This window comes from Phoenix dactylifera, chromosome 14 (assembly GCF_009389715.1).
Source record: "Phoenix dactylifera cultivar Barhee BC4 chromosome 14, palm_55x_up_171113_PBpolish2nd_filt_p, whole genome shotgun sequence".
NCBI lineage: Eukaryota > Viridiplantae > Streptophyta > Magnoliopsida > Arecales > Arecaceae > Phoenix > Phoenix dactylifera.
Window position 1 is genome coordinate 7,539,124 of NC_052405.1, and position 19,186 is coordinate 7,558,309.

The 19,186-nt window shown below is 39.7% G+C and overlaps 2 protein-coding genes across 3 annotated transcripts; one reads left to right on the forward strand and one right to left on the reverse strand.

Moving 5' to 3' along the window:
- Positions 1 to 477: 477 nt before the first annotated feature.
- On the reverse strand, positions 478 to 2,758 carry LOC103701345 (DNA-directed RNA polymerase subunit 10-like protein). The gene is made up of 4 exons (XM_008783373.3): positions 2,629 to 2,758; positions 2,372 to 2,430; positions 869 to 963; positions 478 to 762 (listed from the first exon to the last, which is right to left on the reverse strand). The coding sequence occupies exons 1-4, from the start codon at positions 2,662 to 2,664 to the stop codon at positions 737 to 739; spliced, it is 216 nt and encodes a 71-aa protein (XP_008781595.1). The 5' UTR covers positions 2,665 to 2,758; the 3' UTR covers positions 478 to 736.
- An 8,022-nt stretch (positions 2,759 to 10,780) lies between these two features.
- LOC103701346 (probable methyltransferase PMT26) lies at positions 10,781 to 18,559 on the forward strand. 2 transcript variants are annotated; one of them, XM_008783374.4, is made up of 9 exons: positions 10,781 to 11,151; positions 12,137 to 13,421; positions 13,513 to 13,662; positions 14,295 to 14,565; positions 14,645 to 14,755; positions 15,406 to 15,583; positions 15,682 to 15,954; positions 17,134 to 17,328; positions 18,035 to 18,559. In XM_008783374.4, the coding sequence occupies exons 2-9, from the start codon at positions 12,168 to 12,170 to the stop codon at positions 18,261 to 18,263; spliced, it is 2,661 nt and encodes an 886-aa protein (XP_008781596.1). In that variant the 5' UTR covers positions 10,781 to 11,151; positions 12,137 to 12,167; the 3' UTR covers positions 18,264 to 18,559. The 2 variants fall into 2 exon arrangements, with proteins under 2 accessions (XP_008781596.1, XP_038989435.1); XM_039133507.1 differs by lacking the exon at positions 10,781 to 11,151 and having other exon boundaries at positions 11,171 to 13,421.
- Positions 18,560 to 19,186: the final 627 nt, after the last annotated feature.

Here is a 19,186-nt window from a genome sequence, read left to right on the forward strand (position 1 = left end):
ACAAAGATTGCTCCAATTAAATCAAGATATAATCAATGCAATGGAGGCAAGCCTTTTAGGTATTATATGACTGGCATATGCCATTGATTCACAGAAAATCAGTTTTACCTTGCAAGTTATATAGTAAGGTAGAGCAGGACGGCCAAGCGCACAAGACGAAGATATAGATATAAAAAGATCTGAAACGCAATATGTACACAACACAATGGCAGGACAGCTGCGGCACCAATTTAAATATGTGAAACAGAACAATCTAAGCATTGGGATAAAGGTAAAAAGGGTTGCGCTAATGACTATGCTGAGAATGATTTTAAGACATCCGATGAAGATTTGAACACTGACCAATGTTGAAGTGACTGTTGCACATATGGCTCCAAATTGATAGGCTAGCATCTGTTGTTTGAAGCCCATCTGTAAAGAGATACCATGCTCACAAAACACCATGATTATTTTTTTTTTTAAAAAAAAAAACTTCAATATATTCATCACCAACACAGTGGATCTCTTAATTAGATTAACAAACAAGCATCAACACAGTATCTTCAACATCTTTAGTGTTTGTAAACTGCCGCTGGCACAGTACATTCACTTCAACTCTCAATTCTGTCTCATGGACCCACTTTTGTAATAAATATAATACAAACTGGACTATCTCCACCAGACGTAAAACTGGATGTCATGCCACCACAATGAGAATCATGATAGCAGGAAAATCCACATGCCACCAGCTATCACCTTAATTGGGGTCTGTTTTCTCAAGAGCTGTTACAGGGCAATAAAAATTATAAAACAGTATATCTGATACAGCATATTTGACATATAAAAAGAACAGCTATAAGACATAAAAATGATCAGTGGAAGAACTTACAATTGTAATTCAGTAACTTCTCAATGAGGTCAACATGAGTCATGAGCATTCGCCTGCAGCAATAGCGAACCAGACCCAAAGCATCCAGAGCATCCCTAGAAGGTTGGCATCAAGAACCCATTATCTTATTGACAATTGTAGCTATAGACAATTGAAGTTGCAGGACGCGTAATTCATCTCAGCGTATATTTCAAAAAGGAGTAGAGGCTCATGATTCCTCATCGCTAGCATGCTAGTGCAAAAATTTAACATGCATGTTTACATCTAAATTTCTTTCATTCATTCATTCATTTTTTTTTGTGGGGGCCAGGGCATTGCAATGCCACTATAAATCTAAGAAAATTTATGGTTCCAATTACTTAAGTCATGAAAAAGAAATATGTAAGGAAATATCGGTGGTCAAACAATAATCAATGAGACTTCCAAGTTCATATCTATAGAACATTCCTTTCATGAAAATAGGCATACTTGAGATGACAGCACATGTAAATGAGTTTGTGATATTTCTGATAATAAGGGGAAAGGTGGGGTCAAAAACTTAGGAATCCATGCCTATAACAAAGGGTGAAAAGAACATCTTGATATTGTTTTAAGCCTCTGGGAAGCTTTGCTTACAATGTGACAGAAAAGACAGGATATAGATGTGAATCTAATTTGCCAATTTCAGAAGGGATGAAGCAAAACCCACTAACATGTAAGAAATAGGTCACTAAAGAAGGATTAGAAGAGGAGGAACAAAAAAGAGGGTCGACCTTTTTCCTCCTCCAATCAATATTCTATTAAATGATAAATATTGGATGTAGAAAGTAGATCTTTACCCAAAGTCCTAGTTATACATGAACACTTCATGATTTGATTTCATAACCTAGAATCATTTCAACACAGCTATAGCAATCCCTTGCTTGTTAAAAGCAACCTGGTTCAAAATATATGCAAACCCTATCCAAAATACAGGTCCTTAAGAAAAAAAACTGCTCGCAGCAACCCTACTTTAATGTTTCGAAACAATAGTCTGCAGAACACAAGTCCTTGAGGCCTTGACTTATCAAATTTCACTAATAATGATTCTCAAGTTTGCGGCTAAAAAATGCAATCCTAAACTCCATACTTTCTCTGATCTTCTATGATCTTTTCATGTGGTTGTCCAGCACATAGAAAAGCTATATATGTTTCTTCTTCTGTTACTTTCTTTCTCCATTAGCTACAACCACCATAAACATATATTAAGAAATAAGAGGAAACAAAAAATTCCTCTTTCACATCAAGTCCTTTGTCTCTAGGCTACAAGTCCTAAGAACTCCAATATTCGACTACAAATCCAGTGAAGCCCCTTGCCAGTTACCTGGCCAGAGTAGCTAACCAACCCCTCTTCGATTGAGGAGGCATAACCTTCACTTCAATTAGGTCACACGTTCAAAATAGGAGGAAATCCATAGAAAAAAAAATCCAAAAATTAATGCCAAAAAGGAATAGAAAAGAAGCAGATTGATTGAGGATCCGTACCCCTCAGCGTAATCCGCCTGGAGAAGATCGAGATACGTATCCCACTTGTTGCCAATCACCTGAATGAACAGCAAAAAAATAGATTCATAAACAATGGAGTTACCCGTTATTTTTTTCCCAAAAAAAAAAAAAGACGACTTAGGAGGAAGAGGGGTCGGAAAACCCTAGAAACTAAATCCCTAGAGAAGCGTTCGCTGAGGAGATTAAACCCTGATGATAGTGGTGGTGGTGGGATAGAAGAGAGAGATAGAGATAACCTTCCCACAGGTGAAGCAACGCACGGGAATGATCATATCTTTCTTCGCCGGCGCCGGAAATCCGCTTCGTCTCTCGGAGTCGGTTCGCTCGGAGGAGAGCGGCCAGAGTGGGCCGAGTGGCGGAGTGAGGCTTATAAGAGGAGAAGTTTATTTCAGTAGGCCCCTGGTCTAACCATAAAATTATTGATAAACCCCGAGTCACGGGATCCAACAAAGTCGCCAAAACTGATTCATGTTGAAGAAAAAATAATTATTAGCCCTTAGTCGGACGAAAAGCTTTTTTTATCGGTGAACGCTACAAGTTCTTACGTCCTAAGGACCTAAAGGCTAAAGTTCCGTCTTCGTAACTTTTATATATATATATATATATATATATATATATATATATAACTGATGTCCGAGTACAGAAATTTTTATTTCTATTGCAATCCAAAGCAACTACAATATTACCATTCTACACCTAACATATCCAGTTAATTTAATATCAAATTATCAATACAATACCAACTTATCCCTTATCAATCACTTGTCATATTAATGAATCAATTACTTAGTAATTATCTAATTTTAGAGTTATAATATTTGAATTATCCATATTCTCTATTCTTTTGTAATTGAAAATTAAAATACATAAAGGGTTGGAGCCTTACATCGATTTAAAAACTAGAGTATAAGATCTCGTTGGACTTGTTCCTGTCCCGATTACTATAGTCCCATACAAAACCAAGTATAACTATAAAAATAAATTCGCATAGAAAGATATATGAGGCTAGCTAGATGACAGCGCCCGATTGTTCGAATCGGTCAGCATAACGTAACTCAATCCATCTGATAAAAAAATATATATCTAATCAACAAAAATGTTAATAGATCAGGGGTTATCAATTATGGATTCAATGGTAGCTAACACAATCAGGTGCCGGAAAGACATGGTCAATTAGATAGCAACGTTCGATGATCCGGATCAATCCATTATGGCCAATCAAGCCAGTCAACTTATGAAATAAGAGTTAGACCATGGTACAAGTAACACAATAAAGACTAATAATGATAGAGTGGAATGGTGTTTGACAATGGTCGAGGTAATGCTAGTATGATGGGTGGTCACAACAACATTAGTCTAGAACCCTCTACTAGAGTCAACTTGGGTCCACAAAAGAATAAGTGGGACCTTCCTACTGAGTTTATAGAACTATGTGAAGAGAGAGAAATAGAGGAAAAGAAAATCAAGAGAGAGAGGAGAGAAAGAGAAAGAGGAGAGAGAAAGAAAAGAGAAGGCTCTTTTCTTCTTCCTAAAATTGGAGAGAACCCACTCTCTCTCTCTCTCTCTTCTTCTTCTTCGAATCATTGGCGGCTAAGGCAGCTTGCTCCCAAGCAATAGTGGCCGGCCCAAGCAAGAAAGAAGGGAGGAAGCAGGTTATCAAAGTAACGATCAAACTCGGCCCGAACCATGGCTATCTCCCCAACCGACGTCAGCTACACGTTTTCAGGGGTCCTAGACGGCAACGAAACCTGGCCAAATTTGGCGGCCGGTGGCGGCAAAACTCGGAAGGACACCGAAACAGGGACCGTTATTTCAGAAGTTATTTCGATGATTTGCCGGCTCAAATCAACATACGAGCAGCTCCAAAACCAGAAAAGAAACAAAAGGAGGCATATGGCAATTATCTCGATCCAGCGAGGTGTTCCTGCGACCCATCCGGCAGAAATCGAAGGAGAAAATCTGGAGAGAAGGCTTGGAATCGGTAGCAAGATCTCGGGTTTTCGTCGATGAAACTCAAAGGGGGAGGAAGGAGCCTTAAATAGATTGAATCCGTGGGTTCTGGTCGATGTTGGGATCGCCTTAAGTCTTATGGAGTCTGGCGATATCGAAGGAGGAAGAAAACTCCGATCGAGAGTCTTCTCCTCCATCCAAAGCGCGCAACAAGGCCTGATTTGATCTTAACGGGCCTTGCCCTCTCGAGCTAGCCCATTAGCCCAAGTAAAACTTTGGGCTATTACAAATGTAACAACCCAGGACCTCACTTAAAAAGGCTAGCCGGAAGGTATTATTTGGATTTTTTGATCCTGTATAAGTACCCAAGATCTATCCGGTGAATAAGCAATGTGACACTAAACACACGCCCGCACGGGTCCTCACATATTTTCTATTTAAGCTCTGACGTCCTCATTATGTTAAGGATTCCAATCTAATTACAAGCATTACGATCGGTCCGTGATCCACTTATATGGATTTGTATTGCAGTATCTTCTAGTCCATATAAGTTATGGGCCAGATTTACTGTGATACAATTTGTAATAATTCAGAATCTCATTCAAAAAAGCAAGTTAGAAGATAATTTTTTTTGATTCAATATAAATATCTAAAAATTTTCCGACGAATAACCGAATTAGATAGAGGCCATCAACATTGGTCAGCTCGCCTATCGAGATACACTGCATGCCGGCTCTCTTGCAGGCCCTGCAATATCCCCGTGACTTCACCAACAACGATGCGTTTTCATGGCAGGTGGAATGCTCTCCCCCACAGCAATGGCCTGGCAATCACATGTTTTTGTTAATTTACTTGTTACCTCCTGAAACGGCCTTTTGGGATCTAGACTAGAGTGTTCACTTACAGTCGGCAAAAAAAAAAAAGAAAAAAAAAGAAGGGAAGCTCTGGATTTTTCATATTTCAGACCAAGATGGTTCCCTTTATCATTTAGATCGTCAAGGCCTTTTTATAACATGAGCTGCTATTGCTAGATCTTGCAGATATGGATTCAAGTAAAAATCTTTTGAAATGTTTTGTTTCAACTGAGCTGCTGCGATTTTTGGTAGTAAGTGTTACTGCCACATAGAACGACCAACCTTTTTCTACATTTTATGTTCTAATGAAACATGAAAGTCTTAGGTTTGTCGTCTCTCTCTGGGAAAAAAGTGCTGCCCGTCTATGTTAATTTGCTTGATATATATTTTAACCGGAGTCATGATGCGCTGAGCCGTGAAAAGACCCGCAGCGATTGGATGAGACTTGAGAGAGAGGTAGAGAAAATAAGAAATCAGGAAAAAGGCGGTACTTCTAACGTCGCATCAAGAAAAACTCAATCCAGATCGTTTTCTTTTTCATAAAAAAAAGAGAAGAAAAACTTATTACAAGTGGTACATCCATGCATCAAGATGATGCATTAGAACTAAACAAAAGCTTTAGCGTCCATATTCCTTCATTTGCTTGCAAGCTGCAATGGATGACAGAGACCGAGTCACGCAAGCGATCTTCTGAAGAAATGATGCCAAAATTTGTTTCTTGATGTGGCCTCTCAGAGGAATTAAACGCCCGGTCCTCTGCTTCACTCTTTTGTGGCTGGACATCGATTGGAAGCTCGAGCTCTTCATTCTCCGCGCTGTCGAAGACGACGTGAACCAGCAACGAAGTGAAGCGAGGAGCTTTCCAGCTTCCAAGTTACAAACTAGGTTTCCCTCCGTCAGGCGGCAAAAGATGCTGAACGCCACCTGAGGATGGGATCAGTTGTCCATCTCGTACAGCATACAGCATCTTCAGCAAGTTAAGGTTTTCGGGTTGTGTCTTTCGTGCAAAACAATGATTGATCTTCTTTCGCGATGTGGACCGTTGGATGGCGCTCCGCACGGCTCTCAAAGTGCATCATTTTCGCGCGAAACATGCAACCCCTGTTCGAAATCAAGATGGAGACGTCGGCATGAACTCCGGGCACTGTCCCCACCTCGACTGCCGCACACGCTGCTTGCTCACGTGTTTCTTATTTTGTTTTATTTTACATAGTTTTCAAACACTGAGACCTTCTCGTGTTTTCGGACTTTTGTGCCCATGCCATGTGCACTTTCGAATGTGTGTCAAAGTAATGATCCAACGGGGCGAATCACGGCTTCACAGATCTCAAAGTAAGGATATCAATGTCTGAAACTGAATAGCGTGACAGGTGAAGCCGGCGCCAATAGGATTAGGTTCTAAAATATTATAGATGGCCAGGTTCCAATATCTAGGCTGACGTGGCTAAAAAAAGTTCAAAGTTGTTGTTGTTGTTTTTTTTTTAGTTCAAATCGGAACAAAAACAGCATGCTTTCTGATTATCCTTTCGTACTTAAAATTTCTATTTGAGTTTATGTCACGTGACTATCCAAACGTGGTTTTTTTTTTTTACAACAAATGGCCTCCAAATCTAGTATGAATATATCCAATGATCCGTATAAATTTAGTATAAATATATCTAAAAAAATTAAAAAATAATAAATCTTAAAGTATTCTAGCCAGCTTTATCTCTCTCACCATTTTAGAGCACTCTCCAAGTGTAATTTACGATAACAGCCACTCATATCACCGGTGCACCATTAGATCCAGACTATCATTGTAGCTGAGTCACTTACAGAATCTTTGGATTGCGTTGACCCGTAGTACGCGCCAAACTTGACATAGACCAATCCAAGTTATCCTCAGTTCTGCTCCAAGAACAGAAATCTCAAACATCCGGTACTCACCAATTGTCACCATCCTAAAGTTCAGACCTTTGATCACAAAGTCTACACCACTCCTTTTGTCGCCATCCAGTACATATCCATTGAAGTTGACCTTAAAGAAACTCGGGCGTGGGAGCTCTTTGGTGATAAACACCGCAAGAGCAGATGCAGAGCTTCCGATGCTCCAAGCTGTCAAAAACCTGCCCAATGGACTTGCATGGGTAATCTCTACAATATGCACACAAGTCCGCTCCACTACAAACCTAAGTATAGCACTGCTCTCTCTCCAAAGTTAAATGAGCTCTTTAACTATGCTTAGGATTCCATACGCCACAAGGATATCAAATGCATATGGATGCAAGTTCACCTATAAGCTCTAGGCTGCCGTGACACTGCTTTGTCGCATGCACAGAATGCACTTTGATGGAACTCAAAGTCCGCTTGCTTGTTCTGTGAACTGGAAGCTGCTCCGATAGTCACACCTTGATATGTTTAGCAATTAGAGATTTTAGGTTCGATTATTCGATAATGTATCTTCAGAAAAACCTGGATCTGAATAAGTGGATCTCAATTCTAATATACTTGATCTTCTAAAACCCTTTGGAAACGATGGCCAAGAACATACATAGTTCACTAACAGCAGGGTGGTTATATTACTCACACGCTCTTTAATCCCTAATAGAAAAAAATTGAAGTTCATAATTGAGTTCCTTAACGAGGATCTTGTTTACGCCTGTTTATGTAGACCGTTCACAAAAAATCAGCTAAAAGATAGAACCAAATGAACGCATAGACATTCCAAAATAAATGTTTATTTTTTTGTTTTCATGATAAGGCAGGCAGAAAAACCACCCAAATTTTTATTATGCAATAAGTAAAGGAAGAATTTACAAGAAGTGATGTGCTTCTAAAGGAGCAGAGTACTCTCAGAAGGCCTAAAAACAAATCTCTGTTTCAAAACACCGCCAGAGAGCCTCAGAGGACCTCAGAATGAAAACTCTGTTCCAAAGCGGCATCAGAAGGCTTCACAAAAACTCAGACAACCATGTTTTAAGATGACTCCACCAAGAGCAGAGTGGCCAGCAGGAAATTGGATTTCAGCTATGGTGGGGGCACCGGACAGCAACAAAGTAAACACCTGTGAATCATCTTCTTCGCTTTTTTTTTTTTGTGGTACATCAGCTGCTCACACTGCTCTCATATGAGCACAACCAACTACATCACTATTAAGATGACTACACAAAGCAGAAGGAACAGAAAATTGATGGGTCCACAGAAAATTTTCAGAATGATGAGCAACAAATGAGGCAACCCAATCAGCTTGATTCTCCTTCCGAAAGACGTGTCTGACTTGAGCAACCCGACACTCCAGCAGCATGCGTCATGTGTCACTTAGGAGTGGGTGCTCAACATCCTTCTGCCCCTCCTCCCGTAAGCGCTCAATCAACAAGTCCGAGTCTCCTTCCAAAATCATACAGCCGGCATTAAGTACATGTCTCGCATATAAAAGTCCTTCCTATATATGCAACCCTGAGCTCTGCCCAAAAAATGAATCCTCGAAGGAACGACATCCTTCCATAGCGAACAACCTGGAGCAGGTCTCTCATCACAGCCTGGAACGACATCTTTTTGGCTTTCAGTGCACTCATATATCTAGAGATGCAATTAACACCCTTAATTATTCTATTCTCTTCGGCTTAGACTTTCAAAGACATGATGATCACCATGCACCAACCACCAAGCTCTGTATGCAGGAAAAAGATAAGGCGACACCCGATCCTCGTCGAACCATCATTATGGTGGGTTCCATTAGGTAGAGTCGACAAAGATGTTTCACCTCTTAATCTCCTTTAGATCCCCATCTCTTATGAATTACTTCGTACCAAAGTTTATAACAGTTATATTCGAACAACAATGGCAACCTATCTCGGAATTGGATGCCGTTTGCTCTTTGCTGCGAGACAGCCGCTGTGGGATCAGACAAGCTTGGCGCGAACGCCACGGTCCGCGCATCTCCGTCCATCCCGCGGCCTCTCTCCTTTCCTTGCTTTCTTCATTAGGAAAAAAAAAACTTCTGCCGAAGCAGAGTGGGGGCCCCAGATGTCCCGAGCTTCCTCAAGGTCAATTTTGATGCCTCAGTCCAGGATGGCGGCAGGAGGGGAGGTGCTGGGTTTGTCATCAGGGGCCCGGATTCCCGCTTGGTGGCAGCAGGAGGCTGTCAGATCTTCGACATCTCAGTTCCAGGGGCAGAGCTGCAGGCAGCTTGGATGGGGTTGCGATATGCGCGATCCGTTTTGCGGGCGAGCTCCATCATCCTGGAGGGAGACTCGGCCACTGTGATCAGTTGGGTCCGAAAGGGCCCGTATAGCGATAGGGCAGTTCACCCACTGCTCCGGGATATATGGTTGATGGTGAGGGGGGGTGCTCTTTCGAGCAGGGCATGTATATCGGGAGGCCAATGGTGCGGCAGACTGGGTGGCGGCGTTTGTTGCGTGCCACTCAGGCGGCTCACTATAGGTTGGTGAGGGTGATTTACCTGGTGCTATCCGGGAGATTTTGTATGCTGACTCTTCTAGGTGCATTCGTACCCGAATAGTATGAATCATCGGTTTTAGCAAAAAAAAAAAAAAAAAAAAAAAAAAAACTTCTCACCAACCCTATCGACGTCACCCCAACTTTCCGCTCCTGCCCCTAGCATTTTAGGAAATTGCGTCCCTCTCCCTTTGCGACTGGAAAAGGAAATAATAATAGATATCAGGAAAATCCAACCGCTATGATCAACGGTCTTCATCATTTCCTCTATTATATCCGCGGTACTATATTATGCAATTGTGTAAAATAAAATATGTTTATGCTTCGCCTTTTTTTTAGTCAAAATTTTCAATCCTTCCATACTTCAGTACATAACATAACTGTCCATGTATTCAAAATTTATACTTATTTTTTTATCCAAAAATTATGTTGAAGTTTTGAGTCTAATCTGGCATTGCTCTTGTAAATAGCAAAAAAAATATACACATCCATCCAAATTTATCACCTATATCATAAATCAGCAGAAATACATCTAGCCGTACATTTGACACATAAAGAATTTTGCACTTTTAGTATCCTAAAAATAAAAATAAAACTATTTTTTATAAGTGATTATTCTTTGTCTTATCATTCTAGAAAAAATACTAAACCTGTTCCTCTTCATGAGTCTATATTCACAAAATCATTTGTGATATTTCCTTACAATATATGATTACGAATGCGAAGATATCTAGTTTACTAATTTATGCTGAATTTTAAATCCAATTTTGCATGGATTTTCCAAAATATTTCAACTATCGATATTCCCACGTGCGACATGCTAAGTAGAATCATCACGTTATGGATTGATTGAAAAATTGGATTGAGGGCATTTCCGTCAATCCACTTCCTGTCGGTTTTAGGTAACAGAGTCCTTGCTGTTAGCCGGTATTGTGTCTCCTCCATACCTCACACCCTTCTCCTCTCCCTCCGCTTCACCTTACCTTAACCTCGTCTTTCCCCAAAACAGGACACGAAAACGCTTGCTGACGTCAGCCAACCTTTTCTCGTCTTCGATTCAGCTTCCGTCGTTAAACTCTTCTGGAGGAACACCTGACACAGAGCCCCTTCAAAAACGGGCCTCGTGTGGCCAGCCACCTCTCCCTCGCTCTTACTCCCTCGTCCGTTTCCCCGCCATCCGAAAAATAAATATAAAACGAAAGAAATTCTCTCTCTCTCTCTCTCTCTCTCTTTTTTTTTTCCCGAAAAAAGTTTCCTCAAAATGTCCAAATACATGGTAGATATTTTTTCACAGCAAAAATGGAATGTTTAAATTAGAAAATTTCTTCTTCCTTTTTTCTTCTTCTTCTTCTTTTTTTTTTTTTTTTTTTTTTTTATGAAAGGAACGCTTAGAAGGTAGCCGCTCAGCTTTTATTAAGGACCGACTCCTCTCTCCCATTCTCGCGATCGGCGAAACCCTTATTTTCTCATCTTTTTTTCCTTCTATTTTTTCCAGATCCAGAGTGCTTCCAGCTGAAGGTAAATCCTGATCTTCTCTGCTTTTGATATCTTTAATTGTGCATCTATTCCTCGTCTTCCTGGAATTTTGGGATTTTAAAATGCTTTTTAGATGGATCTTCTAGATTCTCTGATGGATTCTATGCGGGATTTATGTCGTGGCCAATGCTATTGTTTTTTGTGACATTTGTGAAAATCATGCATTTGTGTGGATTTCTTTTAAGGTTCGGAGTGTTATTTTGTTGGATGGTAGGAGCTTAGGTGAATTTCTTTTTGTCTTGGGGTATTCCACTTGAAATAATTTGTATCTTTTAATGCAACGGTAAGATTTGATGCAGATCTGGGGCGTTTAAGTTTTCATAATGCAAGTTTAAATTTTCGATATTATGGCTCCATGGATTAATTTCTTTGATCTATTTAATGATCTATCAGTTTTTATTTTCAGATTTCACTCTTTTCCTTTGTATCTGTTGAGATTAATACAATGCGGAAGTTTTCTTCTACCTATGTGCTGTGGTGTTTATAATCTCATTGCTTGCTAATAATATTCTCTAGCTGCATGTCTTCTATAGAAATCAAGAGCTCGTTAATCGATCAGGCATTCTGTTGCTTTGCTGTTGTTATAATCTGCTCTTTGTTAAGGTTATTATCTATATGTTTGTCTGATGGAATGGCCAATCTCTATGGTGGAAATTTGGTTTCTTAGTTAGCGAGCCTTGTCCTTTTCAACAATGGGGACTTTCCTTTATAAGACTGACATTTTGAAATCTGGGGGTAATAGGTTGAGTCATTTCTTTTCTGCTGCAGTCTTAGTAGATCTGTTGAGTTTGGCTAATATTCTGTTTAAATTTCTTGGTTCAGGAATATCTCCTTTGCTACGGTATATTTTTACATCTCCATTAGTTATCAAGAATTTTGTATTAGTTGTGTCGAATTGATGTGGAGATGGAGTCGGAACAGTAATGAATCGATCTTCATTTTTGACTATTTTTCTTCACTGTTTCAGATATATTCTTTAAGCGTAGTCTTTATGTATAATGGCATTTGGGAGAAGCCCACGGATGGACAATAGGAGGCCGTCGTCGCAATGCTCGACGGCAACCCTCGTCGTGTTTGTTGCTCTTTGCTTGGTCGGGGTATGGATGATGACATCATCAACTGTAGTTCCTGTCGACATGTCTTCATCAGGGAGCAAACAACGGGTTTCTCAGACTGATTCTAAGCAATTCGAGGATAGTTCAGGAGACATACCTGATGGTGCGATGAAAAAGGATGCCAACATCGATGAGGATAAGTCTCCAAATGAACCTGATTCTGAGCCGACCCAGGACCAGAATGTGCCAGAGAAAACAACTGAAAAGAGGACCCAAGAAAGTACAGAGGATGATTCAGATAATGCATCAAATGGTCGGACCTATAATGATGAAAATGGGAAAGGTGAAGGTGGAGAGATAGCTAAGAAAGGTGAAGACACAAATTCAGAGGGTGGTGACATGAATACCGCTGGTCAGGAAGATGGACAAGACAAAAGCAAAGAACAAAATTCTGCTGAAAACACGGCCAATGAACAGGAAGATAACAAAGACAGAAATCCTGATGAAACAGCAAATGATGATCAAAACAAGAATCCAGAACAAAATTCTGTTGAATCTAATGACAATGAGCAACAGCAAGATGACAACAACACAGACAGTAATATCGATGAAACTGCAAGTGATAAGCAAACCAATAACTTTGAACAGAATGCTGATGAAACCAAAAGCAACGAGCAACAACAATCTGACCGTGACAAGATAAATGTGCAAGAAGAGGAACCTGATGGTGATAAAGTGCAGGACGGAAAGGATCAAGGCCAGTTAGAGCAGAAGGTTGGGCAAAACCAAGACAAGGATGCTAAACAAAATTCTAGAGACATCAAAAGTGGGAACCAGACAAAGGATCAACCTCCAGGCGAGGTGTTTCCTGATGCGACTCAGTCAGAGCTTCTAAATGAGACCAATACTCAGAATGGGGCATGGTCTACTCAAGCTGTGGAGTCGAGGAATGAGAAGGAAGTGCAAGCTGCTTCATCAAAGGGACAAAATGTGGCATACAGTTGGAAACTTTGTAATGTCACTGCTGCATTTGATTATATACCTTGCCTGGACAATGAGGAAGCTATCAAGAAGCTTCGGTCCACTAAGCACTTCCAACATCGAGAAAGGCATTGTCCTGATGAGGCACCAACCTGCCTTGTCCCGCTTCCAGAAGGATATAAACAGCAAATTGCATGGCCGAATAGCAGGGATAAGGTATATGATACATCAGCAGTTTTTTGTACTAATAACCGCTTCATGTTTTAGAATCACATAAAAAAATACATAATTTTAAAATGTACTGCAGATATGGTACCACAATGTCCCTCATACCACGCTTGCTGATTTTAAGGGGCACCAAAATTGGGTAAAGGTTACTGGAGAATACCTTACTTTTCCTGGTGGTGGAACTCAATTCAAGAATGGTGCAATCCGCTACATCGATTTCATCAAGGAGGTTTGCTTCTTAGCTTTTTATACTCTTGCTTCATAGACCATTTTCGTGTCTCACTATGGTACTTTGTCTTTCATTGCTAATCAAATTTTTCGTGGTTCATAGTCATCTGGATTGTCCTCTTTCCGGCAATGATCAATTTATGTACCCGTTACTCTCATCCAAGACATCATGCAGTCAATTTTCATTTACGGTTTCCATTAAAACAGTTTTACTGGGAAGATGCCTTGTTAATGTGCTCGTATCTTTTGTCCATTGTTTATTTGTATGTGGCTGGTGTATCTGCTTATGAGTGCTTATGTTTTACAAATTGCCTGCAGCAGAATCATGATCTTTCCATGAGATATTTCCTCCATTCCTGGTTGATCCTATATCGCGTGTATTGAGTATAAGGAAGTATACAGTCCGTAAACCTCCTTCACATAAACATGTTCACTTATGGCTCAATTAATGTTGCACACTGTCTTGTTTTCCAACTTTGATTTTGTAGATGTAGTTTTTTATTTTCCTTTGATACTTATATAGTCTGTAAATAGTTTTCGAAGTTCTGCCTTTCAAAAAATAATATTTTTTTACTGGAATTTCTTTTCGGGCATGCATAGCATGATGCCATTATCCTTTTTCCTTGGTTGCAGTCTGTGCCTGATGTAGCATGGGGGAAGAAAAGCCGTGTTGTATTGGATGTCGGCTGTGGAGTGGCTAGCTTTGGAGGCTATCTTTTTGAAAGAGATGTGCTTACCATGTCATTTGCTCCTAAGGACGAGCATGAGGCCCAAGTGCAATTTGCTCTTGAAAGAGGAATTCCTGCTATCTCAGCAGTCATGGGCACCAAGAGACTTCCTTTCCCAAGCAGGGTCTTCGATGTTGTTCACTGTGCACGTTGTAGGGTCCCATGGCACACTGAAGGTACTTTCAATGTTTAACATTAACTTTCTTTGTTTTGTAGATGTTCTAGCTTTGAGATTACTGATATGGTGACTTACAGGTGGAATGCTTTTGCTGGAGATCAATCGGCTGTTGCGGCCTGGCGGTTACTTTGTGTGGTCTGCTACTCCAGTGTACCAAAAAATTCAAGATGATGTTGAAATCTGGAATGGTATTCCTTTTCATTTTCTCTTCCTTTTTTCCTTTTTATGTTTTCAATTATACATGGAAATCTGACGTAGAGTTGCGAAGAAAAGGATTGCAAAGGCTAATGATAGCTAGAAGTCTGAAGACAGATTGTTGAACTCATTTCTTTAGAACAATAATTTATTTCACATTTTAATCCTTACACAAAATTAACCTTAAGTATCTCAAGATGAAGCTGGCCTAGGCTTTCGACTCTCAAGAGCCACTTTATAATATAGGACTCTTTCTGCTGTATAGGCTAGTGCTAATCTACACCACCAGAAAACTGATTGCATTTATGTGTTTCATGGGTGCATCTATAAGACCATAAATTTATGAAAATCATGCTCTTATTCTGAATTCTATAAAATCACCCAGTCCAATTATTTTGCTGTTACTTGTCTATTAATTCAATTTTAAAAACAAACTGCTGGCAAGAGAACCTCGAAATCTACCATATAATTTTGATTTTCCTAGGCTATTGGATAGAATAATACCTATTGATGAGTTATGAGCCTCTAGAATTTAAGATTATCCATTCAATTCTAGTTGTTACTTTCATTGGAGAGCAGAAGATACTGGGTTACCAGGCTGAGGGCAGCACTAACTTTTGATTTATGTGGAAATTGATGACAGCTATGTCTTGGCTGACAAAGTCCATGTGCTGGGAAATGGTGAACAAAACAGGAAGGGATATTGTCAACCAAGTGGGTTTAGCAGTATATAGAAAGCCTACCAATAACGAGTGCTATGAGAAAAGAACGGAAAACAACCCTCCGTTCTGCCAAGAATCTGATGATCCGGATGCAGCCTGGTAAGCATCTTGTTTACAGATAGATTTTATGCTTCTTTCACCTGCTTGCTTCATTCTCCTACAATGTCTGTGCCTTAAATGTGTCAATATTTGCGTAGGAATGTCCCCTTGCAAGCATGTATGCACAAACTGCCAGTGAGTCCTGCTGTTCGTGGGTCTCAATGGCCAGAGGAATGGCCACAAAGGTTGGAAAAAGCACCTTACTGGCTAAATAGCTCAGAGGTTGGGGTTTATGGTAAACCTGCCCCCGAGGACTTTGCAGTAGACTATGAACACTGGAGGCGTGTTGTCAGCAAATCATATCTGAATGGAATGGGAATCAACTGGACCACTGTGAGGAATGTCATGGACATGAGATCTGTATATGGAGGGTAAGCAAAAAGCATGCATATTTGCAGCACACTGTAACAATTTTTGGTTCAAATTATATTTGCAGTTTTTCTCATATACTAGGGTTCTGCTTCTTAATATATTTTATCATGAAACTGCTGCATAATGTTTTTATTGGAAATAGTAGACCATATATCTAAATCACCAATCTGCTCGATATTGACAATTTCCCTCTTAAATGTGTGTCAATATCATGGTCTAACCTGAGTTTGCTAGTTTGTATTTGAGCTTGAACAATGAGCATTATCCATCTCTTACAGTAATTCTGGTATGATTATAGTTCAAAATTTTCTTAGTTCTTGCTTATTTTAATATCACAGGTATAGAACTAGCAAGGATTTGAAAAGCTTGAATGTTGGGGGTTTCCCTTTACATGAATAAGAGCTGAATCAGGGCTCATGAAGCCAAACTCACACTGTTGTGCTATGGCTTGATGGTTACGGTTTTTGGCAAATACGGGACTAACTAGAACTATTCTAGTAATCACTTGCCACGTTTCAAGAAATTCTTATGTAGATTGATAATGAAATTTTTCAGTAGAGGGCGGGCCTTGACACACAAGCTAAGGTTGCTCCATTTTGACGTGGGTGTTATGGGTTCGAAACACAAAAACAACCTCTCTACGGGGGTAAGGTTGCATACATTTGACCCTCCCCAGACCTTGCAGCAGTGGGGACCATGTGCACTGGGATGCCTTCTTATTGATAATGGAACTACTTGAATAATTGGCTGAAGTTGAACTAGTGTTTGCTATATCTTGCAATTAATGTTCATATAAAGCTAAGGCGACCTACTATTTCTATATCTTTTTGAAGAAATTTGGAGAAGGAAGACAAGCTTCCTTCCACCATTTGTTAAAGGAGTAAAAGAATTATAGGAGTCTTAATTAGAGTTTGAAGTACACAAGCATGACTCTCAGCAGTTTTACCTATTATTCTTCTCTATCAAATTGTTCTTTTGGTTTAGTTACTGCCAGATGATATCATCCATCTCCAGACAGAACTTTGTTGAGTAAGTCTAAGTCATATTTTCTCCCACGATCATTATGCTTTTGTTTGTAAACATGCCTTTGAGTTCTAATTGTAAGATGAATGCACTTCACTCTCAAAGCTCCTATTATGCAGTTGTGTAATTGTACTTTTTGTTATACTTTTTGACAGTTTTGCCGCTGCGTTGCGAGACAAGAAGGTGTGGGTTATGAATGTTGTCTCAATTGATTCACCAGATACCCTTCCTGTTATTTATGAACGTGGATTTTTTGGGATGTATCATGATTGGTGTGAATCATTCAGTACCTATCCCCGAACATATGATCTTCTCCATGCAGACCATCTATTTTCCAGGCTAAAGAAGAGGTCAGCTATGTACATTATTCTCCACTCCACATGCTTTGTAAACTATTCTTGCATATCTACTAATCCATCAAGTCTAGAAGCATGAAGATCTTAATGAGATATTCTGTTATCCTTTTTCAGCATGTAGAATCCATAATCAGCATTGGGAACTTGTTCACATCAAATTCAAACAATTTAAGACAACATTTGATTTTTAAGAATTTTCATCCCTTGGGAACTAAAATGATTTCCATCGCATGGTACTATCTTGGTCAGTATTACTAGTATATATCCATCACAACCACCTCCCTTTGATGGGTCCTTTGTCACTGGAACACTGCAATTGGGTTAATGGACATTTTCTTGGCGGCTGAAAACAGAAATCTAGGCTTTCTGACTAAAATGGCAACATCATCAAAGATTTGGTGAGCATGGCATTTAAGATTTGAATCTCCATAACTAGGTTGTAGTATTTTTCTGTTATGCTGTCAAAATTATGATTGCCTTCTCGTCATGCGCCGGGAAATGGGTGCTGGAAGAATTTTTGAGATGATACTTTGTCGTTTATTACACTAGATGCACGTGAGATATTTTGATGCCCTTCTTTCATCATATTTCTGATCTGTCTCCTGTGGCCAATCAGTCTATTCTGAACCTACTGAAAGGACCCTCTTCCCTCTTTCTTCAACAATGTTATCTCTAGCCTGGCCGTGCTTTTTCCTTGCAGGTGCAAGTTATTGCCAGTAATTGTCGAAGTGGATCGGATATTGAGACCAGAAGGGAAGCTACTTGTGAGGGACAATGCAGAGATTATTAACGAAGTTGAGAGCATAGCAAAATCATTGCATTGGGAAATCAGAATGACCTACTCAAAGAATAATGAAGGATTGCTTTGTGTTCAGAAGACAATGTGGCGGCCAAAAGAAGTAGCATCAAGCACGACACCGATCTCTTAAAATGAATGACAAATTTAGTTAGGTTATTTGTTTGGTAGTTAACCCATATGGCGTTGAGCTGTTTCTGCTGCTTGCTTCCTGCATGATGGTTCCTTGTCAAGAATTGAGAGGTGATGTGTTACAAGTTGATTGTTGGTTCTTATGTTTTTGGTAAATGCGTTCACTTTCAGAACCTTAGGTCTGATGCGTGTAGGGATACTGTAATGCTACGGGGTGCAGACCCTAATTAAGATGAAAAAGAATCTTTTGTATAATATACTTTGGTGAGCCTAAAGCGCATGTAGTAACTTGTTTCTTGCTGGTGAATGGGGTGGGGCTGAGAAATGGTTCTAAGAGACTATTAGTTCTTCTTGGTGGCTTAAGTTCTGCAATGAGATGATTGATGTTGTGGTGCCCCTCGGAATCACAGAAATAGTGCCGACTGTTCTAATGGAATGGAAGAGAACAGGTATCTCAAAAATGAAATTTATTGAAGTACAATGAGAAGTTTATGTTGTCAAGTTCCTAATTTCTTCCATCTTTTTATTCCTGACTATTCATTAGATATAGCAAGATTAAGTTGCAAAATCTAGTAATATCTTGTATAAGAATATTAATGTTGGCTGGTGATAATTAAGTTGAGCGTGTATCATGGATAAGTAGTTAAAATCATAGTCAAGGCTTAATGCAACTCAAGTCAATTAAGTCTTAATTTCAAATTAGCTGGGGTTGGCTACTAAAATCATAGTCAAAGCTCACCGCACGTATATCTCAACACTGGCTGTTGCAACTCCTCTGGGTCCTAAAAGACATATAAGATCACAATTTTGTCAGTCCAAATCATTTTTCTACTAGAAAAGAAAAGTTAAATCCACAGGTTTTTCCCAAGATCTTCCAAGGAAGATTATATTGTAACTATTGTTTAGTTTCCAATCCCCTTATTG